General features: G+C 40.1%; 1 protein-coding gene across 1 annotated transcript in view; it reads right to left on the reverse strand.

Moving 5' to 3' along the window:
* Positions 1-7,238: 7,238 nt before the first annotated feature.
* kcnh5b (potassium voltage-gated channel, subfamily H (eag-related), member 5b) overlaps positions 7,239-26,534 on the reverse strand; it is a 96,444-nt gene continuing 77,148 nt past the window's right edge. Inside the window, exon 11 of the mRNA XM_088925469.1 lies at positions 7,239-8,216. Within this exon, the coding sequence (XP_088781595.1) occupies positions 7,239-8,216 (978 nt within the window). The remainder of the gene's footprint in view (positions 8,217-26,534) is intronic.

Below are 26,534 nucleotides of genomic sequence, written 5' to 3' on the forward strand. Positions count from 1 at the left end.
CAATCAGACAGCCCTGAGCTGCTGACTTGTTAAAACTCACACACTCAAAATCTGGCCATCTCCTTCCACCTGAGTGTGTCCAGCAGCCTCGTAAAGTGCTCAGGGTCACTCCACCAGATGTCTGCTCCATTGTGTTCTCCATGCTTTGTGATTACAACATGCCAGTATAACTCACCCTGTTCTCTCCAATAACCTTGCAGAGTTGACCCCAAAGACATAAACAACAGGTGTAGAAGGATGAATTATTCCTCTACTGCCCCCTCATATCAGCCTCACTCATGGGCAGGGGTGCTGGGGTCACGCAGATCATAACTCTCTTGAAAGCCAGAGACGAACTGTACAGTATCTTCAACGGTGAAGTGAGGAGTGGAGTTCTAGTACGGGTGATCTCGACTGGGGCTGCCTACATCACAGCCTTTTCGAAACAGTCTCTCACTCCTGCATGACGATCGAAACTGTTTCACGCAGGAGGAAGATTATCCATCCGTTTGCATTTTTGACATTTTTTCTGCAATATGATGTTAATGGTAATCCCCGAAAATATTTTTAATCGAATAATAACCTTGTTATAATGAATATTTCTGGCGAAAGAGAATGGGGAATAAAGGTAAAGACAGACTGCAAATCTTAAGAGTCTTAAGGATGACTAGTGAACCCCTTATATCGTCATTATTAAAACATTTCACTCCTTGTGTGCTTTTTCTAGAATACCCTTAAGAACTGTTAAGGATTGTAATAAAGCCTATGCAGTAAAGAAAGTGTTTGAAATGAATAACCTTACAATCGATTTCCAGCTGTTTAAATCTGCAGCACAACCCTATTATTCAGTCATTGAGATCGGCAAAGACTTAAAAGCACCGCAGTAAAATACATTTTTATTTAATAATGTGGCTGTAAGTTTTTTCCCCCATTACAACAGTGTCAGGCCTCTATTAGCTGCAGAGAAGACTGTCATTATTATGGTTTTTTAATGTTTTGCTGGAATTTTCTGTACCAGTTAGTAGATGCACCGTGGGAGCACAAAGCACATTAGTGGGTATTTCTGACACTGGCAGGCTGCTGGAGATTTCGCTCAGTGATCTTTGGTCTTCTAGTATTTATAGCGCAGAGCCCAAACAATTACAGCTACACTGGTGTTTTTGAATGGCCTGTCTAGCATAGTCAGAAATTCATACATCTCCCTGAGCATTTATTTTCAGCAGACCGGCAAACAGCAACGCCTGTTTCATCAGACTGCATATTCTCTCCTCCATCTTACAAAACCTTTTTCCGAAATGTACACTGAAGGCTCAGGCAAAGACTCCTGGAGTGAAAAGATCCCCATGGAGCTGAGGACGAAGTTATAAGAAACAATTCAATTTCAGTGTTTCAAGGGGCTATTATTAATGCATAAAACACTGCTGCTGAAATACTTACAACATTGAGCTTGCCTTTCTAATGTTCATATGTTTGAATAATCCAGACTAGTACTGTATATTGAGCATGCTAATAAATAACTTACACACCTTGTTTCCCACTACTACAGTATTGTAGTAAAAAGATAAAACAGCTCCTCCTTGTAGGTAAGTATTCAAGTTATTTACTCATTCACTTGGATAAAATTGGATAAAAGTCCCATTGGATTTCGGATGTTATAGAAATTAAATTTTTTATACTTGCAGAGCTCCTTAAAATCTCTTTTAAAACATAAAAGGGAGATGACAGAAATCAAGACAGAATTTGTAAAATTATTCTAATATTGCATTTATTTTGTCCAAGCATGTTTTCACTTAAAAAAGTCTCATACATGTTTGTATGTTGTACTGTATAAAGCTTTTGTATATCATGCAATTCATAGTCAATTATTTCCATCAGAGATGGCTTTTCTCAGTGGTTTAAAACACAACCTTTAAGAATAATACAAAAATAATAAAACAAAAATACAATAAGACTTATTTCTTGGACATTAATTTATTGTGCTGATACTTGGTCTTTTCGACTAGTAAAATACATTAGCTTCCAGAATGTCAAGTTGTTGAGAAAAGGTTTCACCCTTGCTCATCAGAATTCACAAAATCATAACACTCCTTTTTAAAAGGTTTTGCTGCAGATCCAATTGAGCTCTGAGATGATCTGTAGTAAATTCTATATTGTACTTACACTTAAAAAACATGACAGTTCTCTTATTCTTCCTCAAAGTAGCCTTCTATCTGTTTTCATTGTAAAAGATTACCTGGACAGGTAAACCAGAAATTAACTGTACATTTACATGCCGATGACAATCTGTGATGTACAGTACATGCTGCATATAGGTAAAGATTACCTGACCAATGAAATGTACTACAGATTCAAGTGGCTGTGACACAACATTCTTTTTTTGCTATTAAACGTCCTTAACTTTTGTACACCATAACCCTCACAGCATTGCACGAGTAGGATTTCAAACTTGGCCTCTTTTACAGTCATCTTAATGCTCACATTCTGGCTGTTGGAGATGCTGAGGAAATGCACAACCAGCCTGCATACAATTCTAATTCCGTATCCTGTTGGGCGTAGAAAACCCAAACACGTTCAATCTGTATAAAGGCAGACTTCAGAAAATGCATACCATCAGAAAAAAAAATCAGAAACTTTTTGAATGAGTTCTTTTACATCTTTTACATCATCTCTGTAGTACATTCTTTCAAACAAAATATATTCTGCTGAAGAGATGACCTTTGTAGTGAACAAGTTATTTTACATTCCAGAACACATGAGCTCAGGTACACACATTGTCCAAAGCACACAGAAATAGGAAAGGTACCAACATGCAGCACAAGGGCAGCGAATTCCCACACAGCCTAAGAGAAGATGGGGTCTCCTAACCCTCACCCTGCAGCTCCCTCTGGGAGAGCTAACGGCTGTGCAGAGGTCAGGCAGTTCTACTAGAAGCCCAGATTGAATTCCCTGGTCTTGTTCAACTACTGTCTCCCCCTCTGATTGCATCAAAAGTGTTGCATAGTTAATGACATCACAATTCTCTGAATAAAGACGCGAGAAAAGCAAGCTGGGGCTTTCAGCCCCTACCAACTCGCCCCAGTCGCAGTATGAGGCAGAGAAGGCAAGAGCAGATTGCTTATTGCCACCCCCTTGCGATTCTCCTGTGCCCAGTGCACTTCTCTGCTGGGTGGAGCAGACTCGGCCCACCCCTTTGAGATGAACTATGGCATCAAAAAATCTGCATGGAAGTGACAAATTGAAGATCTTGCAGGCTGCTTCTTCCTTAATGAGAATGAGTTCCATTCCAATTGGATACAGTACAGGATCCAGACAGCTACATACAAGTTATTAGAGGAGCAGATGTTCCCTGCAGCATATGGCACCCATACACGATAGCCAGAGAAGGGTAATGGGTGAGCTGCATTCAGATCTTCTCTGCAGAAAATGCATTTAAAACCTGTTTGTTTGAAAAAAAGCAGAGACGAAAAATAAGCTCCAAACAACATTTTTTTCCAGCCCGCTGACACAAAAAAACATGCTTTTTTTCCAAGTCTCAAAAAACTCCTAAGATATCCTCAGTATAGAAACCCTCTACATTTGGCACTGAAGTTTCTCTTTAATACACCTGAGTCTATGTTTTAAAAGTGTCCTACTAACATAAGAGCATCAAACATTAGTCTGAACTGGGCATGTTTTTTGCAACATTAGGTGCTTTCATTTGATTCTGTGTAAAACAGTCATTCTGTAAAGATCAAAACACAAAAAAGGAAAATCTATATATTCATATTGTGCTGGAACGGTACTATATTGCCATTAGTCCATTAGAAAAAAACCTTGCTTTGGAGAGTACTGGGCTGCTGTATGTTCCACTCACAACTGGCGATGATCAAGAACTGCCTCCCACCAAGGATGGGGAGGGGCCAGAAAGGCCACAGGAGCGCCCTCTCTTCCAGCTCCACCCCTGAGACAGCTCAGCAGCTGAACCCGTGGGATCTCAGGACGTGGAGTGGAAGAGAGAGAGACACATCCGTCCCCTTTGGAGATCCTGAGTGGCCCAACTGTCTTTTCAAGAGGACCGGCTTCCTAACAGAACTGAGGTTCACTGTTTTTTTTTCTGCACCGTTTTTATTGAGTGAAAATACCTGTGAACAGCTTTAACATTTAGCATCCGGAGCCAAATCGCCAAGGGCCGAGTTGTTCAGCTTGGGTGAGGCTCCCAGGGGCGGAGCAGGGCGAAGGAGGTCTGGACTGGTGGGCAGGCTGAGGCTGGTGTGGCCCCCACAGAGAACACGACTCCCCGTTGCCAGCGCTGGACAGCATCCAGGATGGGAGGCTCCTGGGCGCTTCCACCATGTCTACCATGCACTCCAGAGCTAAGTCCTAGCTGTCACTAATTAGACCCAGGTTATGTCTCTAGCCAATTGTGACCAGGAGTGCCAGCGTCGTGCTGCAGAACTGGCTCAGCACCAGCAGGGTTAGGGTTAGGGTTAGTCGGCCAGTATCCTCTGCCTTTGTTGCAACAGCGAGCACTGGTTAGTTTGCTTGTTTCGCAGGGAGACGCTGCTCCTCCGTTAGGCACTGGCACTTACGTTGGGCACTGTGGAACCTTGCCAAATGGGAAATGATGTGTGACTCTGCAGGTGGGAGTCTGCGTGTTTAATACTGATTCGGGAATTGTGGCACAAGAGTGGAGTCTTAAAGCAATCGATGATCCCAAACTGAAGAGGTGTATAATTCATAAAAAAGCAGTGGGTGATTTATAAAATAGCAAAAAGTGACTATCCTCCTTTGGATCCACACTTGGGGTTTGGGTTTACGTGGCTGAGGCTCTGCAGAAACTGGTGTGCTTGTGCACCTCTTCATTCTGGCAGAGCAGTTTAAATCCTAGGCTGTGAGAATTCGACCACACCTGTTCAGCAACTCAAAACCACCACAGTATATACAAAAATAAGTGTCCTTATCCATTAATGTCACCTTGTTCGCTGATAAACAGTAAAAGAGGACACCAGCTTGAAAAGCATCAGAACTGTGAGGTTAGTTATAAATAACATTAGCCACTCCACACTCTGATTAAAGAACAAGGCAATTCAAGACTGGACAAGTCATTAAAATAAATCAGTATTAGCACAATAAATTTTTATTACTTTGCTTGAAAAATTATTTGCATTTTTGTCTCTATATATTAGATACATAAATATGTATATATAGATTCGTCACAAAATATAAAATATGGTGCAAAAGTTCATGAAAGTGTCTAAGCACCAAAAATAGACAAGTTCAGCTCCAATGGCTGTTCTGTATTCGTGCTAGTGTGTTAGAAACGAACACTCCATTATACCACACCCCCAAAACATCTCTTCTCGGGAATGGAAAGTTGACCTCACATACTGTGAAAAGTGCTAAACAAATTCAGTGCTCACTGCATTCACATGACGTACAGTAGGCAGACCTGCAGTTCAATCTTTCTTTCCTGTACATGAAAATAATTAAAAATATACATCATTGGCATTTTTTTTACAATTCATAAGTACTGAACACTTCAAAGCATGCAATAAAGTTCTCCTCTGGATGGGAGTGGCCCCTGCAATGCTGAGTTAAGTTGCTGGACTAGTAGCTCTGACTAGATGAATGCAGTGCAGCACAAATGCTCTGCCTGGCAATGCAATCGAGATGTAACAATCTAGGGTCAGTAATACACCCTCTGAAGCAGGACAAACAAAGATCTTTCCTGGGGTTCCCTGCTGTACATCTGGACCTACTGTAAACTGTTATTTCATATAGTTCATGTTTTAGTTGCTAAGTTACTGTGAGGGTCATAATGAAATAAGTATAATCAGTCCATGCCCAGTGACTTTGTCACTTTGCAATATATTCTTTCAACCTAATAAAATTATATATTGTGAACAAGTTATTGGCCCTATTGTTGCATCTGTTTGTTGCTATCTGTTATTGTCAGAATATCTTATAGACAGAATATTCCTAGTCATCTTTTCCCCCTTTTGAATGGAAGCTTGTGCTTTTCATTTCCTATCACATTTTTACATTTTTTCAGCTCCTATTTGGCTTCTCCACTCAGAAATCCAGAATTTCACTTTTCAGAGAAGGTAAAGTGTGCTGTCTCTAACTGTGGACTGAGAGCAGTATTGACAAATGTCAGCTTACTTACTGACTTACTAACACAGAAGCACTGCAAGCCCTTTTTTGGTGCTACAGTGCATCCCTTAATCCCAATGTCGAATCCCAATGTCAAACCTTTTTTTTATTATGCATTAAGGTTCTCCTTTTATCAGAATTGCCTATAAATTTCCACTTCTTTTTTATTGTTCAGGATATAAGGATTCCCATGGGATGATTGCTGAAGGTTTAGATCAACTTCCCTGCAACATCTCCTTAACAGGAAATAAATTAAGGCCATCCTCTTAACAATTAGTTAATAAATGAGCACAGTGAAAGATTTAGTTGAATATGTGACAAATTGTTCTGTGCAAGATCACAAGCTCACTATACACTTGGAATCTAAGCCTTATAAAGGAGACTGTAACAGTATTTCGATTTCATCTAGTAGATATGACTTTAACAGGGGGATCTCTTCTGCTTCCCTTATTTCTACACACAACAGCTCTTGGTAACCCTGTAGACCATTATGAAACAAAAAAAAAATTAACAAAAAAGGATCCCAGGTGGATTACCTCAAGTGCATGGAAATCACAGGAGCTGTAATGAAAATGAGCTAAGACGCTTAACTTTCCTTTCCCTTCCAGCACGTCAATATCAACATGACACAACAATGTGGACTGCATTCAGAGTCCATTGAAAGAATCCTGAGCTGAGCATTTGTACACAATTGTTTAAAGCGAAGTCATATAATGTTTAGCACAACTGAGCCGAGAATCGATACTGTTTTGCACTTAACTCAGCAGTGCAGTCGCTCCAGTACACTGAGGAAGGAAAGAGTATTCTCACTGTGCTGGAGGTGTGCAACAGACCTGGCTCATCGCCTCCCCTCAGCTCAGCCCCTGAATTTTCCATTGAACATATTATGAAAACAATCTAGTACCCAGGTATAAGGTGTAGAGCTATAAATTCCCTTTATCTTGCATGCAGTCAACTGCATAATTTACAAGCAAACACGATCTTGAATATTTTTCTTTGGCAGGCCAGAATCCAGCTGGACATGCAAATAGGTATTTACAGAAAATATATATATGTATTTCTTTTTCTTCCTGCATCCGCAAGAGAAAATAAATGCAAATAAATAAGGAATAAATAAATGAGCGGATTCAAAACTGTACATCATCCTTTTCCGAGTCAGGCGTGACGGGCCTGGAGACGGTGAAAATATCCTGGCATTTGATTTTGGTTTTAGGGGTAGAAGTCTGGGGTGTCCCTCTCTTTTCGGAGAGCAGTTTCAAAATCTCGCCAACCTGAGCCTCCAAGGTTGCCATCCGGTTGCTAAGTAACTGAATGTCCTCCTTGAGCTCGAGCTTGGCCTCCTGCAGCGTGGTGTGCAAGGCCTGCTCGGGGATGGGGTAGAAGGGGTGCCGCACCTCCATCTGGATGGGGCTGTGCTCCAGGGGGCTGCGCACCTCCCCGGCTTTGTCTATCCTCAGGTCACTTTTGGTGATCCCGCTGTCGCAGGAGTCCGTTTTGCGCAGGGGGTTCTTCTTTCCCCCTCCGCCATCTGCCTCCTGGCTCTTGGAGTCCTCGGAGAGCAGCTCCATGGACTCCGCCTTGGTGACATTGTTCCACTCCTCCTTCTTCTCCTCCCCGGCCCCCGGGAATGCCGCCATGTTGTTTCTGAGGCGCATCCACCCCCGGTTGCTGGCAGGTTTCGCCCGCATGGGGCTGCTGACCTTGAGGCAGTTCTGGTCGCTCACGCCGTTGGGTTTGAGCTCCATGATGTCCCGGTTGTTCTGCTTGCTGGGCTCGCTGGTCTTGACGTAGAGCAGAGAGTTCTGGATGGGGGTGATCTGAGAGACAGTCACGACGCTGCTGCCCGTGGTGGGGGCCCCGTTCTGCATGGTGTGCGGGCGCTGAAGCGGCTGCTGGCGGGGGTGCAGGTGGTGCTCCACCTGCAGCTGGTTCTTCTCCAGGTCGTGCTGCGAGGAGCCCTGGTTGCGCAGCTCCTTCTGCTGCTTGAACTTCTGGAAGAGCTTCCTCACCGGGTGGTCCACCGGGATGGATAGGGTCACCTCGTTCTTCTGCCTCTGCCGCTCCTCCTCCTCCTTCTTGACGTCGCTGATCTTCCGGAAAACTATCTGCGGAGGAGCACAAAGAAAATGAGGAAAATCTGCAAGTCCGTCACAAGCGCCCCAGCTCTCAATTGTTCCTCTACCTCTGGCATGTGGGAACTCCCAAGATGCTCGTGGCATTTGTATGACATGTATGGAAAACACTGGGCCAGGAGTAGAGCTGGGGCACATTGGAGATGCACCAGTTCCCACGGTGCAACTGATGGTTCATGTATCACAAAATCAACTATGGATTCTGCAAAAGGAAGCAAAAAAAAAATGCAAAAAAATTTGCCTGTGGGAATTCCGAAAAGGAAGTGTGTATTGGCAGGTTAAACAAGGGCTAATAACCCTTTAACAAGGGTTGAACCATGCTCTAAAAACATGCTAGAAAAAACTGATTCATCTCTTCATCTCAGGATTGTGTGTTTATACTGTCATATATAAATGCAACCTTCAGGAAAACAGGTGGAGTAGGAATGACTGCATCTCTCAACTGAATCCCTCAGAACAAACAAATCCTCAACCAAAGTGTGGCTGTATGAGTATGGGTGGGCCAGTGTTACACTCCCAGTGTGGCACAGGTATGCTTCTGATCATGAAAACACTGGGCCATAATTGGAGTTACTACATATGGTCCATCTTGATCAATAAGATGAACTGATATTCCGCAGTGAGACTCAAGAACAACAGGTTCAGACTGCATGACTCCATGTTGGTGACCTGGGGTCAGGCCTTCGGCCACTGATAGAGAATGGAAGGTTTCTGTGAAAAATTCTAAAACTCTACAAAGGAGACCACAAGTGCCATAGTGTACAACTGTAGCATGATGAAATGATGGAAATCATGGTAAACTCTTTCAGAACACCAAGAAGATGCTCCAGATTTCTTTCCAAGTCTGGTGGATTGTGCTAAACTGAAAATAGCTGCTGAGGTCTCAATCAAAACCCGCAGATGCTCCTACAGGTAATTAAATCCCGATGATTTGCAATACAGTATATTTCAGATGTGTAGATCAATTTTCCTGAAAGACATCATAAGATTTCTTTGTTTTGCTTTCAGAAAGTTTGTTTGATCCATATTGCGTTTTAATTACTAATTGAATGGTTCTTCAAAGATCAGCACTAGGAATTATCTGCATGGGTCATGGGCTGAAATGGAACCAATTTTATTCATATTTATATCTAATTTTTAAGCATTTCTTCATTGTTTCAAATTCTTTTCCCTTTTATTTTGTTTATTTAATCAAGGTTTGCTTGAAAAGATGTTCAAGTGGAATCTTTTTCCCCACAAACCAAACATCTGATATCAGGCAGGGATTAATTAAAAATAAACAATTATTCTTATCTATTGAGTGTCTTTAGATACTGTACATAAATAATGCATTTTCTATGTAGTAATGAAAACATGCCATAAAGATAATAAATAACCCATGAAGATAAAAATAGCAGAAACCAATCATATGATCTTATCTCCGTTTAACTTCCCCCTGCAGTGTGACTGCCATGTGTCACATCTTACCTTCAAGGGACAGTCGTAAATTTTGCATGATTATTATTTAATTATTTAAGCTACTGTATGATGCTTCTACCCCCAGGCAAGCATGATGTGAGGCTATGAACATTTGATCTAATAAGGTTTAGTCACTTTAATTGCATGCATTCCTGGTAGGGCACTGAGTAATTTATACAATGCTATCTATATTTAAAACAAATTATTGCACATGAAAAATTGCATTGTCTTGTGGGTCCAGGTCTGGAACACAGTCATTGGCCAAGATTCATAAAGTGAACCTCAGGCTCCATCAGGTCCTGTTAGACATAACATGTTCCCACAGATAGTCATTACTTTTATGTGTTATTATTTGCCTTTAATATAATTTGATCATAATGGCTGAACAGCAAGAATCACGATCAGGTGAAATAAGATATGTAATCAGTCTAACCACCTACAGAGCTTTTCTTATAATACATAATTATGACTGTTTAATTGGAAGAATGTTTTAATACTGTAAACGCACTTCTGATACGTCAGCAGCAGGCGTTTTCAATTTCATTTCATAATGTACTGACATTCATCAGATTAATCGGTTAACTATTTCTTAATTAATATTACCGGACAATTTACAACAGTAAAGTACGTTTTACCCTAGGATTTGAAAAAAACAATGCATGGAAAATATGGAATTTTATATAGCACAAATACAGATTTCATCATTGGTGGAGTTAGATTCCCTGCTTTTCTACAAATGTCCTACTTTTACGTACAGCAGACGAAATGAACACGTCAATATGGATAAAGAACCAATAAGTTATTAATGCAGCACACCTGATAGAAAAGAAAGTTTAACAAAAACATTCATGGTCTGGAAACACTCACCATGGTTGGGAAGAATGTTTGGAGAGAAAAAACTACTCAGAAAACTAAAAAGAAATTATTGTAGCAGCTTTTGATATTTCACACATGGTAAACATGACTTCTGGGCTTATGTTCATGTGAATGACTCACATGTGAGTAACATTCACATAACATGTGCATAACTAGAACTGTGGCACTGAGCAAATGGCTGCATATTGCTGTCAATTCTCTGCTTTATGCTGCATAAGACTTTTTCATCTCGGCTAAAAGCAGAAAGAGATTAAACACTTTCAGAGAGGAAGGTCTCAAGAAAAAAATGGAATTAACTCTGCTTTAATCACACATTTACACAGCAGCTTGGTGCAATGATACAGTCTTTGCTATTCTAGTGCATTTGCTGGAATTTCAACCACAAATACAGATGGATTAAAGGCTTACATTCAAGCAGAGTAGCATGATATACCCAGTAGCATAGCTTGTAAATTCAGACACTCCTTTTATTCCAGCAAATCATTAATTTCCTTGCTATCTTGCAAGTATTACAGTGTTTAAGCTGTAAGGAGAATTTCAGGAGATGATTTTATTCAGGAGATAAAAGGAGATGACTTCCTCACCCTGTTCTTGAGAACCCAGTTTCTCAGGGGTTTCTAAGTTTGAAACACCTGGTAATAGTGCTAAACTTAACCAGCTAAATAAAGAATTAAAACTCACAACTAAGCTGTAATAAACAAAATAAAGACCATGAGGACTAGAATCAGACCCCATGATATCCATACTAATTAGAGAAAGCTGTAGTTAATTATTCAAATATGTCTGTATTCTGCAACAAATTCATCTTTATTGATCTGGGAATAACGAATTTCTAATATTTTTAGACATTCATTTCTCTTGGTCCAAAAAGAAAATTTACTCTTGATCGACTGACTTTCACTTCAGTCTTTATTACTCATTGTGATTGGACTGCTACACCCCAGCTAACTACTGTATATAATCTGCTTTGGATTGTTTTTCTCCCTACCTTTGTGGCAGTTATAAATTAAGAGCTCTCGTTAAAGATTCTTTGAATTTTTAATTAAGATTAAACAAAACAAATAATGCTTCTTGATTTTACATGATGACCACAGGTACTGTTCTGAGAGACAGGTACATTTCTCTGCAAAGGAACAAGTAAAGGATTATTCCATGCTGAGAAAAAAAAAGAGACTGTGGATCTCACTTCAGGTGTGACACTGTGTGAGTGTTCTTCACACCTGAAGAAGGCTCCACAGCCAGAAAAGTGTGTCACTTTCTTCTCTTTTCAGCCTGGAAAAAAACCTTTACTTGTTCCTTTGCACCCTACGCATGCTGACGCAGCTCCCTACTTGAACGATTCTCTCTAGTCTTTCCATTCAGACTCACAAGAAACGTCAATGCTGAAACTTTGCGCAAACATATCTGAAGATTAACAGGTGTTCATTAATGTGATTCTCCCTTTAAACTAATGAATCATCAAGTGGAGTCATCCTGGCTGATCCTCTCTGCCCTTTACGTACAATTTAATGCTCCTACAGGGGCTGAATAAATGTCCATATATCACTCCAACCCACATCTGAATTGAATCCCATTAAAGTATTATCTTAATTAATTAAGCGTGACCTCTGATGCTTCCAGTGGTCTCCAGGACATTAGAAGAATTAGAGATGCAGTGCCCACATACACCCACAGTCCTCCTTGCTGGTTAGAGCCTCTCATGCATTGTGGTCTGGGTTTGTAGTGTCTTTTAAGGAAAACCAAAAGGAGAGCTTGAGTTCTTTGTAGGGTGGCATTGTTATGTAAAACACAGAATCCTCACATCCCATCATAACTAGGACAAGAGCAGGCCAACATGACATCTCGCTATGTAATCATGCTAATGCCGATCATAAAAGACTGGTTTATAAAATGGTTTGATGCCTGAAAAATGAAAGAGGATTTCCACGAGAGGCAATAATTCTGTTTCTTGGATTACTGAAATTTCCGTACAACAATAGACTCTTCTATCATGAAAAGATGAAAGAAAAGAAATAATTTTCAGAGTGCAGTTAATGTCAACAGTACCGTACCTATGCAGTTAGATTATAATGAGACTAATTTCACAAAGCAGTTAATTTAGAATGTATTTTTTAATGATGCTGAACAAGTTCTTAAAAGGGATACATTTTTCATTGTCCAGAGTATTGTACTCATATGCCTTTATTGAACAATGCTTTCTGGTATTTAACTAATAGACTATTAAAGGAAACTGACTAAACAAAAGCACATTTCAATTACAGTTCTGCCCAGACTAAAGTAGTAATGTGAGTTTGAAACTAACTATATGAAAAGCAACTCACTTTTTTTTATAGAAAGAGAGATGATTTAATAAATTCTTTACATCAACATGCTCAATGTGCTGCTCCTTGACAGCTCTGCTCAAATAATACATATATTATTCTTTCAAAAATGGATTTGAGATATTTTTGTCAATATTTTTTAATTTTCCATGCAATAAATATTTTGGACCCGAGTCTTGTGTGCAGATCATTAAAAAATAAAATCATTCTGTAACAGATGTCTCTGGATCTTTCCGATGGTATTGGCAGAAGTATGATGTTGTTAGATGCTGTACTGGAGACTATCATTGAGTCAATAGCTTGGAGAACAACTGAATCATTTATATACCGCATTTGACCTGATTTCTCCTGACCTAATTGTGTCAGTGGGGACCGGACTTGGGAGAATTGGGATCCTATGCGAGGCTCTTCAGATAGGACGGTTAGGAGTAGAGACGGGATGTGAAGACGTGGTCGAGTACTAGTGCTGGGGTCACAATTCGGGAAGGCGTCGAGGGTTCGTCGGTACCAAATCGGGGGGCGAAGGCGTAGTCGAAGGGAAGCGCAGAGTCGAAATACCGGGAGCCTAATTACAAGTTTAGCGGGTTGGGAGCGTACGAGTACGGGGCTCAGGGAGGAGACCTCAATCGTGAGCAAGGAAAAGAAGACTAGTGAGGGTTTAAATAGTGCTGAGAAGATTGGTGCGTGAACGTTTAGGGAGAGAAGAGCTCGTGGGAATGTGGGAGCGCTTACACGCGCGAGGGCGATTCGTGACAAATTGTTTTTGTCTGCACTTTGTGTAGCCGTCCGTCTTGTAACTTCCCATTCATACATTTGCTATTCTAATAGCTTCTAATTTTTATATGAGGACCAAGACCGTCCAATAGGCAGAAAGTGACAAGAGAAAAGAGAGAAGTGTGCACGAACTTGGAAAACCAAGTTGGCAACCCGTGCACTGACACAACCCTAGCCTCACTTAAACCGCTGCATTTTTCAACTTTAAGAAGCCAGAAAAAGAAAAGTAATAATAAGTACGTTTTCGTTTTTTTTATGAGTCAGACGCTTAACAGAACTCTAAGGACACAAGTGGAAATTATGTGGGCTTTAAAACTGAAAAACTGAGGAGGCACTTCTTTATGTGAAGGGTGGTAGCAGTCTGGAAGAGGTCAATAAGAGGCTAGGTTGTCCTCTTCCTTGGCTTTTTTCAAGAAGCAGCTTGAAAGAGGTCTTCAGATTTCAGCAAAGCAACCAAAATGGGCTAAATGAGCCTAATGACTTTTATCCTTTCTTAAATTCAAGGAATAGAGGAGAAATAATGTGTTGAATTATATTGCTTCAAGGTGCTGTTTCTGATATGGAGGGTGATCCAGTGGCAGTATGGCAGAAGAGATTTCAAAGGTTGACCAGAAGTCCCAGGGGACACATGGATTTGGAAAAGTGGGACATGGTGCTCACTTTCGGACAGAGCTTCAGCTCAGGAAGGCTGGCACAAATCCAGACATCATCTCACTGTAACATTTACTGCACATAGTATATATCCACAGCGCTCTTCAGTATCTCTTCCTACCGACATGAAAGGGGCTAGAAATGATTTTGACTGGGGATTTGAGGGGGAGTCTGAATTCTCAAAAACACATTTGAAACCTTGCATTTTATTTGTTGTTTCAACAAGAAAAAAATGATTCTACAAAACATCAAGGAGCCTGAATTACAGAAGATTACTATTTTAATTAACTGTTGTTCACAGCATGAGGACTGTAGCAGCATAGAACTAAAGTTAGAAACAGGTCAGTGAGTCTCAGTGTTAAAAAACTCTTGGGTCTGTGTCTTCACAAGCCTGAGAAACAATTGAGATATCTTCTATTAGGAAGTGTGCGAACCTTTCTCTTATAAATGCTTATATTAGGAAAAAAAACTATTTTCAGTCTTTTTTCATTATTTTATTTCACTAAACTATTTTTTCTCAAAGAAAAAAAAAACTAAATCTAATAAGAAACATCCCCTCCAAGACTACATTAAATGGCTTTTTTCAAAAAGAAGCATATCATTGCTCGAATACACAAAACTGACAGATTCCTTAAAAAAGATGCAAATTGAGAAAGAAATAAAGACGATTTCAGGATGAATCTGCATACAGTAGCTCAAAGGGATATACAGTACAAACACACAAGACAGTCACGATCAATGCAGAAAATCCATAGATCCTACTATCTGACACCATGAAAGATGTGTTAAAGCGCTACCATCGCACGCGTCAAACAAATGAACAAGCCACTAAATACAGAAAGAGCAAATCATTCAGTGACACTTCTCTGAACCGAAAACATCAGAGTGGCTTGAAAGCAACAGTGATCCTTACATCTTCAGCAGCCCTTAACACCGATTTCTCATTGCCAGTGCCTGGAGATTGCAGACGATATGGAGGATTTATCCTAAGAAAAACACTTTTATCCAGAAGGTTCCTTTTCCAGATTCCAATCTGGCTCCTCCTTTCTGTCACCTGCTGGTGCTGTATCTACAATCACCTTCAGTTTCACCTGTTACAGCCACAGATGCGCTCAATGAGTGTACACAATACTTGGGGGCTCTAGTCTTGAAGTGTGCATCATTTGTGAAGGTGATGGATTATCCTGTTGTCATCCTGTGCCTCACTGAAATGCTGAAACAAGGTGACAGGCAGCAGACTGATGGTTTAAGCTCCGCAAGGCCTTCACTCAGAATAGGCCATGTTCACAGCCACGAGGAAAGGGATAACAAAACAAAGACCAATGAAACATACTGTACCAGCTACTCTTGTCCTTCTCAGTTTGTAAGGGGTTAGGTTGGGTTTCATTTCTGCAGCATAAGTAGCATAAGAAACCCGAATGAATAGGTGGTTTTGTAATTGGAAATGAAACAAGATTGTCAGCAATCAAAAACTGAGGATTGGTACTGTGCCAGCAGGACAGTGTGTCTTAAAATAAAAAAAAAAATGGATACTACCGATACTGTAATACAGGAGCACAACCTTCGGGCATCAACAGCAGCATTGTAAGAGTCCCGATCAGTAACAATAAGATGAGCAACAGAGAGATTAGGCATTATTTCAAATAAAGTACAGGTTGAGATCAGATGATTGTGCAAATCAATCCATCACAGCAATTCTTTAATCTCTGAATATGATGTAGCCCAGCATGGCCCATTGCAACTCTGGGGTAACAGGGTCTGCAAAGCACAGAAGGCTGAGCACTTACTGTACATCATCTGTGTGCTTCACAGCAGACATGCTACCCCAGTGTAGGATGTTGACTGTACTGCCATGTGTGAGCTCCTATCACCTTACTATTAACCACCACCACTGGGGAGATTGGTAATCCAGTTACTCTCTTTGCCTCATGTGTCACATTCGATTGTCTTGCAACTAATTAGTGAAGGGCACAAGTTCAACAGGCAACACACCACTCTCCCCATTTAATTGAGAAGAAATTTCCAGTCACATGTTTATCCCGAGGCCTTGGTACCAATGTACCATATTGTTTAAATGGCTTACTGTGTCCATAATGATCACACACTAGTCATGTGTGTTTGCCATGGGGTACCTGACCTTGATGTCAGAAACACTGCAGTTCAACTGGAAATCTTGCTAATTCTCCAGAGTATGCTTTGCACCAAATCACATTTACACTGAATGGATCTGAGAGAATGTCCCACCTCTATTATACTGTTCAAAGATTGGGGAGACAAGACAATCTTTTCCAGATCAATTCATTTCCAAATATAGCCTTATATGTAGGCTTTTTATAAAACATGCCAACTCATCTCCTCAAGGTTACACGCCCAGCATGATGTGATATGAAAATAGATTAATTAGGAAATTCTTCTATTTTGTCATGGTTTTCACCTAGTCATGCAGATTCATCATGCAGTTCGTGGTGATTTCTATGCCTTTCTGATACTTCTTCTGATACATTTTTTGGTGCAAATTTAATTTTTAATTTAAAAACAACCATGTTGTGAAACAGACTTGGAGCATAAACCAGCAAAGCAACTCATCTACTCTATCTCATTGGAGTCTAAACAGTCTACACAGGCTCTCACTGGAGTCTAAATTCTAATTAAATGTCTCTGTTGATTTACACCAAACATGGAAGAGGGAATGGGAGCAAATAGTTGAAATAGTGTTGAGCACTGAAGTTATTGAGAAGAGCACAGTATGCAGTATTTCATTTAAGCCCCTTAATCAAAGCATGTCACTTTGAAGTCTATTATAATTCTGTAAAGAGCAGTGGACTTAAATACAGGCAACTGTAAAGCAATCCATAGAACATATTTTCAGAGTCAGAACAACTATTGTTCAGTTCAGGAATGCTATATGGTCAATTAACCCACAAGAAAAAAATGTACTGCTGGTTCTGACAGCAGTAATGATGTTCATAAAGCATACTAATATCAAAGCATTTAAAAGTACTATTTAATTTTAAATGTCACGTGTTTTCTTTATTTTGCATTAATTTTGAGTTAATCCCTGCAGTTCTGTTGAAGTGCTCTACCGATTTTCAACACATACTGTATACACATTTCATTATTGTAAATCGATGCACCTCTTTTAAAATTCGGGCCTTGCTGCTATACACATTAATTGTAGTTGAATGTGAAATACAAATTTACATTTGCCTCTGAAATGCTTTACTTCGATGCTGATTAATTACCGGCGCAACCTAGAATCTACTGTAAATAGCGACAATCTAGACATTATGCTTTGCTTATCTTCCTGCAAATTCAGGCTTGACTTCTCCACAAGGAGTTCCATCACTATGAGCCCTATGCATTTCTTATTCCATCCCCTGGTATTCAACAAAAGAAGAGACTGAAATATCGACACAAGTGCTTTCAGTTTAAAACCCTGCAGATCTCTCACCAACTAAAACAACATGAGTGCAGATCTACAAATGTTTTAGGACTGAACAGCTACAACTTTCATTTCCTTTGTGTTCAACGTTGGCTGATTGAGTTTCCTACCTGAAACGGCAAAATAAAACTTGCCCTTAATACAATAATGACATGTCATTACATATGAGTGTCTTGGGAAATGCAAATAATGATTGATTTGTAATGCACACATTTAATAGACTTGACTACACTTTAAAATTATAAACACACACTGCAATGCATTATTAATTATGCCTACCAGGAACCATCATAATCTATTGTTAATGTTGGGTGACTCTTTCATGCAGTAAGTGTACTCAGAAAAAATAAATAAATGAGACCCTGATAATACAATTTGAATACCTTGAAACTTGCACATACAACAGATTCCTCCATCTTATATTGCTACAAGTTGCAAGATTTATTTTTTGTTTTTAAAGCAGGTGGAAAATTAATTTAATTACTGTTATTACTGCCAAGGAGCTGAGCGAGCTCAGCACGTTGAACATTTCCAAGCTGTCAGATTTACAACTGCACACTCATCTTGCGGACATTAATTTAGGGAAGGATGCCTAGAATAATAAAATGTCAGAAAATCTATTTTGAATAGTTTATATTTCGGATGATTTCATTCTCTTTTTTTTTTTTGGCAGCATCAGCATTTGTCCTAATCTGCTCGCATTGTCTCTCTTACCCCTGCCTGCAATCTACCAGGTTTCTGTTGGTCTCTTGGAGGTTTTTGTAAGTTCTTAAAAGTTGGTTCTCTTGGTAATATCCTGTGTATTAAATAGAATGTGAGGTTACCCTATACTTTTAATAAAAAGTAGCAGTGGGAATATTTGAAGGTTTTTACTCTTAGATTTAGTTGCAATGCAGTGATTTTTTTCACAGGGGTGGCAGTCATATTGTTTGCACGTTCTCCCTGTGTCCCAGCAGTTTTTGTTTTACCAGGTTATTACGAACAAGTTGTTATGAACCCTGTGCAGGTCTCTAAGAGAGTCCGATGGCCTACGAGTCCGAGAGGGGCGAGGCAGCAGAGTGGTCAGTAGTTCCCAGCGAGGTCGAATCCAGATCAGAGATCAGCGAGGCAAACAAATCCGAAAAGGGGCGAGACGAGAGGGTTTTCATAAAGTCCAAAGCAAGATGGGTCTGTGTGTCAGTGGCCAGAGGTTTGAGGACGACGCAAGCTCAGGAGGCAGATAGATTCCTAATACCAGGCGAGGACTAGGAGTGAGTGGAGGGTTTAAATAGTGAGGGAAGAGGAGATTGAATAATGAGGGTCAATTGATGCTGGCTGTGCTCGTAACAGGTTGCCTGGTTGGCTCCAACCTTCGCAACACTATGCTGGTCCTGTTAAACGGTATCTCGAAAGTGCACAGCATCCAGACTATGTCTTTCGTCCTGTGCTTCCAGGATTGGCTCTGGAATGCTGCAGCCCTCACAAGGAATAACCGGCTTTCTGATAATGCTTACATTGTCTTCACAGTTCAAGAGATGACATACAATATTTAAGTGACATGATAGGATACCCTAAGTGTAGAAATTGAAGGAATTGCATATTAGCTAACTGATGACTGGTCCTGTGGTGAAGGCACGCTATTTGCATTCCCTTTCTCTCTCCATAATGCATTTCTAAAGCACAAGGGAGAATGGCAATCATTTTCCCCATGAGCAAGGAATCGCCTCTCTCTGACCTTCGGATTCATCCTGTGGGTAGACTGTCTCAGCGTGAAGATTCCGAGAATAATCCTTCATGATAAGTCTGGGTAATTTTCTCCAGCTTTGTCTCTATAAGGATGCAGCAGGAGACCTAGTCTTTTGGCATGCTGGAATTCACCTTTACCCAGCGAAAGGAGCTGTGTGTGGCGCCCAGAATGGCAACCTATAAGATTCTCATCTGTGTGGGCTCCATCATATGCTGGGGCAGACAGCGAAGTGGCTATCAGACTAACAGTAGACCTGTCCTTCAATGTACCCAGATTATGTTTTAAATGTAATATTTATTCCACAATATTTATTTATTCATTTTGTCAATTAAGAACTTATTCTCATTTACAATGCTGACTTGGAAAGTGCCATGACTTCTGGGACAATAATTTCATCTTCTACTCAATAGGGGGGACGCAAGAAAAAGTTCAAACCAAACGTTAGGATATTGTGTGTAGTTTAAAATTTAGTAGTGAAAACAGGGTATGTTGTGTGAAAATTGTACAAAACACTAGTAAGACCACATTTAGACTATTCCATACAATTTTGGTTGCTGCTTCACAAAAAGAAATGGTAGTCAGAGAGAATGAAGATACTGTATGGTAGTCCTCTCAGAGAAAACTGAGAGGACCTGCTCCAAGTCTTCAGAATGCTCAAGCCACATACAAAGTCAACCCAATGAATTTCTTGCAACATCCAGCGCAAGTTCAAAGTCCAGAGCTGGGTTCTGCGGTGTCTCTGAGCTGTGCATTAGCTGGAGGCTGTATACTGTTTCTGATCTGATGCCATTTGCCATGTTGTGCTGCGATTGGTTCAGAAGAGGTATAATAACCCAGGAATAATCCAGGTGTGATTCCCCCCCCCCCCCTTTGAGTGCTGCTAGTCAAGAATGACAAAATGGGGATGTTGAGGAACTTTAGAAAACCCAGAGCAGGGAAGTGTTTGTGATCCTGCCTAAAGTGCTCCTGAAATGGCTCTTTATATGAAACCTGCTCCAATCCCGAAGTAGTATTTGGAATACAAATACAAACCACAGCTCAATCCCTGCACACGTCTCAGTTGAAAGTTTGTTCTGTTTAAACCACTTACAACACAATGAAGGCACTTCTGGTTAGCTGCCAACAGCAGTCCTGGTTTGCGATAATACCATTCACTTCCAGCTTTGGTCAGCACCTCCTCTGTAATTGTGACCAATCAGCAACTTAATAACTTCCCCAGGAAGCTCATTTATTCTTATTAAGTTGTAAAGATAACCCCCTCCCTGATTAACTGATTTACTTTCCTTATGTCGCTCATAAAAGCTGAGACAGCAGTCCACTACGCAGGTAGGAAATGTGAAAAGAGAATTCTTTTACAAGATGAACAAAGAGAGATCATTTCAGGTGTACATACTGTAGATATTAATTACGTTATGGCATACAAATTCCCTATAGTCTTAGCAACATAAAGAGAGGAAATTTTTAGAGAAAGGCATATAATAGAGAGAATTCTACCAAAGAGTCACATGCCAGAAAACTGGAATTTAGCCATGTGCTATATTTAGATATTACAACGACAAAGCAACAGAGTAGTGCATGCATTTGGTGATGAAAACATGTGACATGTATTTCATCCAAGAGTGATGAATGCTCCTGTGCTAACAGCTTAGTTTTCTAACATGCCGAGTTAAAATAAGATAAAACAATGAGCAGCACCCACTGTAAAATCACCCTAAAAATCAAATGGTATTTCAGTTTATTCGAATAAATATACAACTTAGGTTTAAAGCTCTGAGTGATGAATATTGTTTAATATTACATTGTACGTTGCTTTTCTTATAAAACAGTTTTGCATGCAGTGATGTACCTGTAGGTTATTTTAAAAGGCTATTTAAACCTTTTATCTCCAGTACTTAAACATTGTGTGATAAACAAGCAGTTAAGGAGAGGCAGAAAGAGAGCAGGGAGTCTGAGAGTCAGTAATGAGTCTAGATTAAGAAACTGATAGAGAATAGCTGGGAATATTAAAACACAGCTTGCGGTGGACTCAGCCCTGGGTCACTGGCCAGACCAACCATGTTGACATTGCTGTTCCCTGTGAGTGACGGGAGAGTTATTGCTTGTTTGTTTTTCATGGATCCATCACTTTCAGTATCCACACTGTCCTTTAAGTGTGCTTTTTTATTTTCTGCAGTGAAGATCCCTGATATGAGACTGGCTAAACTGTTCACAGAATCTTTGGATTATTGTCGAAATGTAGGTCACTCTACATCATAGGTTTCACGATTCATTATTTACCAGCATGGAAAAGGGAAAATGAGTTAGCGAGCATCAGTGATTTCACCATCTCTCCTCTCTTTCCTCTACTGAAGAACTCCACATTTAATGCTCTCCAACATTACTAATGGATTTACTTCCTGGGGATCCAGTTACCTAAAGGATGAGCCTGACAGCTTATTTCTTTTCCCTGCTCCCGGGAAAATAGCCTTACAGCACCCCCAGGAACATTACGGCTTCAAGTAAATCCCAAAGCAATGACATGACACACAATGACATTCATCTCGTGCTGAGTAAGTGAAAGTGGTGTGAGGCAATCCTACTTCTTTTTTTTTCTTTTCTAGTTTTTACTATTTTATATTTGTCACAGTGCCAGTTGTTTTGCAAGAGCCTCTACAGCTGAGGCCCATTACAAAGGGTGGGGGGGGGTGGGGGTGCTGTAACATACCTAAAGGATGAGCCTGGATATATTGTATATTGCCTAGAGCAATGCCGCAAGTATGGAAGGGAGATTGATCCCATTCTCTTGTACAGGTGTGACAACAAAGCTCTTCTAATGAGGTACACAATGAAGAACCGGCATTTATTTCTTCACTTTTTCCCAAGTCTAGGTGTTTAGAGGTGTTAATCTGAGAAGCTCAACTCAGTCTTGAATATTTAAGAAGCACATCTATTGAATCCAAGAAGAAAAACATGAATTAATATACGGACATTAATTAGTAAACTATGTCTTGATAATATGATTGTGTAAAGGAGGAATAGGAAGACTCTTGGTTGTTTAATAACCCATCTGACTGGAAGGAAGGCCCAGTGTTCCCAGAGTGGCTCAGTGTGGCAAGTGTCACTGAAATCAAGCAACCCAGTGAGTCGGACCAGTCACCAGTCAGCAGATGAGTGAAAAGAAGAAGTGGGATTAAGCACAAGAAGCTCTGTGACTTTAGCCCCCAATGTCATACACATGGATAGCGCAAGTATTTGAAAAATAGTTTAAATGGCAAATTTGAGCTGTAAGATTTAAGCTAAAGTGATATTCTTGTAGATGTTTCAGGGGGGAATGGACTATAAATCATTATTTTAGCCTCAGTGTCCCAGCTACAGTACATTTGACTTGAGCTACTACTCTGGGTTGCAATCTGCCTTTCCTTAAATTCTACCTTAATTCAACCGTGATCCTTCAGGAAGAAAAACACTATTCAAATAGCAAGGAATCATAGTGTTTTTTTTGTTTGTTTGACTGGCAGCTTTGTCCTTTTGTATGACAGAATGGGTTTTCACCCATCAGTTTCTGGACCATTTAGAGACAGTTGTTCTCAGTCTGAAGCAAAACCCCTCTTCCCCATTTCTGCACAGCCCAACTCGGCTCTTTTTACTTTGCAAAAACCTCGCTGAAATGCGTTCTTGCTTTGTGGAGATCAACACATGTTTTTCTATTTACACATTTAGCCTAAAAGCTTAAAAGCCTCATAGTAACAGGTGAATCAAGTCAGTAAACCTCTTTCTGTGTGTAGATTTTCCATATTGTAACATTCTAATCAGTTACAAAGCTGCAATTTCCTGAGCACTCTCACGATGAGTCACGAAGAGCCTGATCCAGCTGTACAGTCCCAGGTCTGAGTCACATGGCTTCCAGGAGAGGGCTGGTGTGACAGTATATTGCCAAAGCACTGTAAGCTGCCAGCATTGCATTTCTAATTGTCAGTAATGCTGAACAGACCATGACACTTGAAGCAAACTGCCTGCGTATTTACATTTCATACATTAATTAGAAAGTTAAGTACACACTTCTTCCTTTATAGAAACAGACACTGCTCAGGTCTCCACGTTAAAAGCGGCTGAAAGCCTTTTTTATTACTTGCTATGTTGTATTGCTCATTATCTCCAGGTCATTACAACAGATCATTTTGTAAGAACTGTACAGCAAAAATCAATTTGCCTCTATAAGTTGAAAATTTCCATTTAACATTCTTTTTAAATCTGCCTTGGCTTTGTCTACTCTGTCATTACAGGCATCATTAAAGATACATAAAGCAGGAGAGAAAACAACCATGTACCTATAAGTGAACTCCACCTGTGTTGTTGTGTTCACATGGCATCTACGTGTCTCAGATATTACTGCATTAAATTTCTCACTCCTTTTAATTGCAGGGAGAGTAATTTACTAACCACTCTATAAGCCTTGAAACAGCTGCCTCATTAAGAACAAGTTCCAAAAATAGACAGGAGGAAATATAGTTATTGTTGCATTTCATAATTATTCCTTTTCTTTGGGGCTTATTCAGAACACTCTCCAATTCCATCTGGCCCCATGTCTGTTTTGGGTCATGAAAAGGAAATCAGATGCAACAACTCTCCATTTGTCTGTTTCAAAAACCCTTACTGTGAATCCACAGACTTGCTGAGGGGCCTTTAACCCATACAACCCCATACCTAATGGAGCAGAATGTCCTAATCAAAATCCCACAGTGCCTGAGAATGAGTAATTAGGGGGAAGAACTGAAGTTTTTTTATGTTACACACCATATACTGTATTGTGCACTAGGAAGGCAAGTTTCAAAATCTATTGCTACATTATAAAATGTCTTCCACCAGATAGAGCCTAGTTAGGATTCCAAGGTTATTTTTTAATTGATTAACATATTGTTAGTGATTAGTGGGTTTATACTTTTAGAATTAATTTCTGCAAACGAGAAGCACTTTCTGAATCTATAAAAGACCTAATTGTTACCCAGCTGCCTACAAAGGTGAGAGACAAGGATATCATGGTATTTCAAGTTTGCTATAAAAGACCTAATTGTTACCCAGCTGCCTACAAAGGTGAGAGACAAGGATATCATGGTATTTCAAGTTTGCTAGTTGGTGCCCACCTTTAACCCCTGAATGCACAATTACCAGGAGTTACATTTAGTCTGAAAATAGATGTATTAAACCTTTTCCTTTACACTATTTTCCACAAACGGAAAGTGACACTATTCTTATATTATTCTTAATGAAGATAGTACTTTCATAAAGATGGTACTCTGGTTTCCGAATAATTATTTTTGAACAAAGTTTGCAAAACGCTTTTTTTGTCTTGTTTTTTTTCAGGTTTTTCATTCAAAAACCGATAGGTACTACATGATCCCTTCATCAAGAAGTACTTTCAGCCTGGGTTAGGACATAGGAGATTTTGTACTTTAGTTCCTTCAAAAAACAAGAGACACTCGACTTCATCATCTGGCCCCTGGAACCAGCTGTGGCAGGCAACAAGGTGATACGAATGAAAAGGAAAGTCATGTTTTGTTGCTGCGTTACGGGCATTATCACGTAATAACGCCATAAAGTTACCTTTCTCCTTGGCGCTGAAAGGCTTCTGCAGATCGGTTGTAACTACTGGCAGACACTTTCGGAATTGTGTTAAAATTACACGTGTATCCCCTCTTTTCCGCTTTTTACGAGAACCAATCAGAAGCGGAGTGTCGCATCCGGGGGGCGTGTCCACACTGTGCCGAAAACAAGTAAGAAAGGACGCTTCTATGGAGCGGAAATTCGTAAGGCAGGTGTTTACATAAATCTCTGAATGAGTGTAGTTGGAGGTTTCTTAGTTTATGCGTGTGCTGTGGGGGACTTCTGAAAAATTTGTGAATATTGAAAGATGAGGGAAAAAAAGCGTAAACGAATTCCGTCTTGGGCTAAAATTTGGAAAATGGAACATGGTTTTTTTTTTTAAATAGTTAACCACAAAGCCTTTCCAGCATTTGTAAGAACTGAAGTTTTTTTTTCTGCTAAGGGTATTTCATGAATGTTTGAATGTTTCGTGTAGCGTCTATGACAGAATTTGAGTTTTTTGTTTAATGTGAACGGGGGACGTGTGAGAGAGCTGAAGTGTTTGAATGCATTCGTTTGGGATAACTATAGAAAGTAGTTTCTTTTTCGAATTTGTCGCATTTTCCTCATTTTATTTGCCCTTTCGTTATTTTTCTTTCACTAAAAAAAATAAATGCCTTAAATCTGTGACTGCATTGTCGCGGTGTGCACACTTCACTTGAAATGATTGAAACACGTGCTGTTAGTTAATCTTGAGCGACTGCGTTTCTGCACGAGTTGGTGCATTAATAAAGAGATTGCAGAGGGTATCACCAGTGTAACAGTACTGTCAAAACGGCTTTTTCACTACTCGTGATGTTTAACGGGCAGAGCGGTGGCACTGTGTCTAAGGATCTGCGCCTGTTGCTGGAAGGTTGACGGTTCAAACCCCGCAGCCAGCAGAGGAATCCTACTCCGTTGGGCCCCTGAGCAAGGCCCTTCACCCCAGTTGCTCCAGGGGCGCCGTATACAGTAAATGGCTGACCCTGCGCTCTGACCCCAAGCTTCTCTGTCCCCATCTGTGTGCCTGTAAGTCTCATGGAGAGCAAGCTGGGGTATGCGAAAAGACAAATTTCTAATGCTAATAAATATGGCTAATAAAGTGATCTTAATGAGTGAGTGTCTGCTTGTTTCTGTGAATCGATCAGGACTGTGTTTTCTGTGGGTTAGGGTTCAGGTTAGGAATCACGTGGGTAACATTATGTGTATAAAAATTGTATAATTATTCACAAGGATTTCAGAAGAATGATGTCCCAAAAACAGGTTAAATATTTCTGTCTTTGTCACTGGATGTCATTGTCTCTGTCACACACTGGATGTGTCTTAGAATTTGTTGCAGAATTCACTATTCATGTGGAAGAGATTGTGATTTAAAGCTGCTTAAAAGTGTTTAATTTGTGCCTTACACAATTTTAAAACTGAAACACTAACTGTAAGTTGTCAGT

Source organism: Atractosteus spatula, chromosome 9 (assembly GCF_055471065.1).
Source record: "Atractosteus spatula isolate fAtrSpa1 chromosome 9, fAtrSpa1.hap1, whole genome shotgun sequence".
Lineage (NCBI taxonomy): Eukaryota > Metazoa > Chordata > Actinopteri > Semionotiformes > Lepisosteidae > Atractosteus > Atractosteus spatula.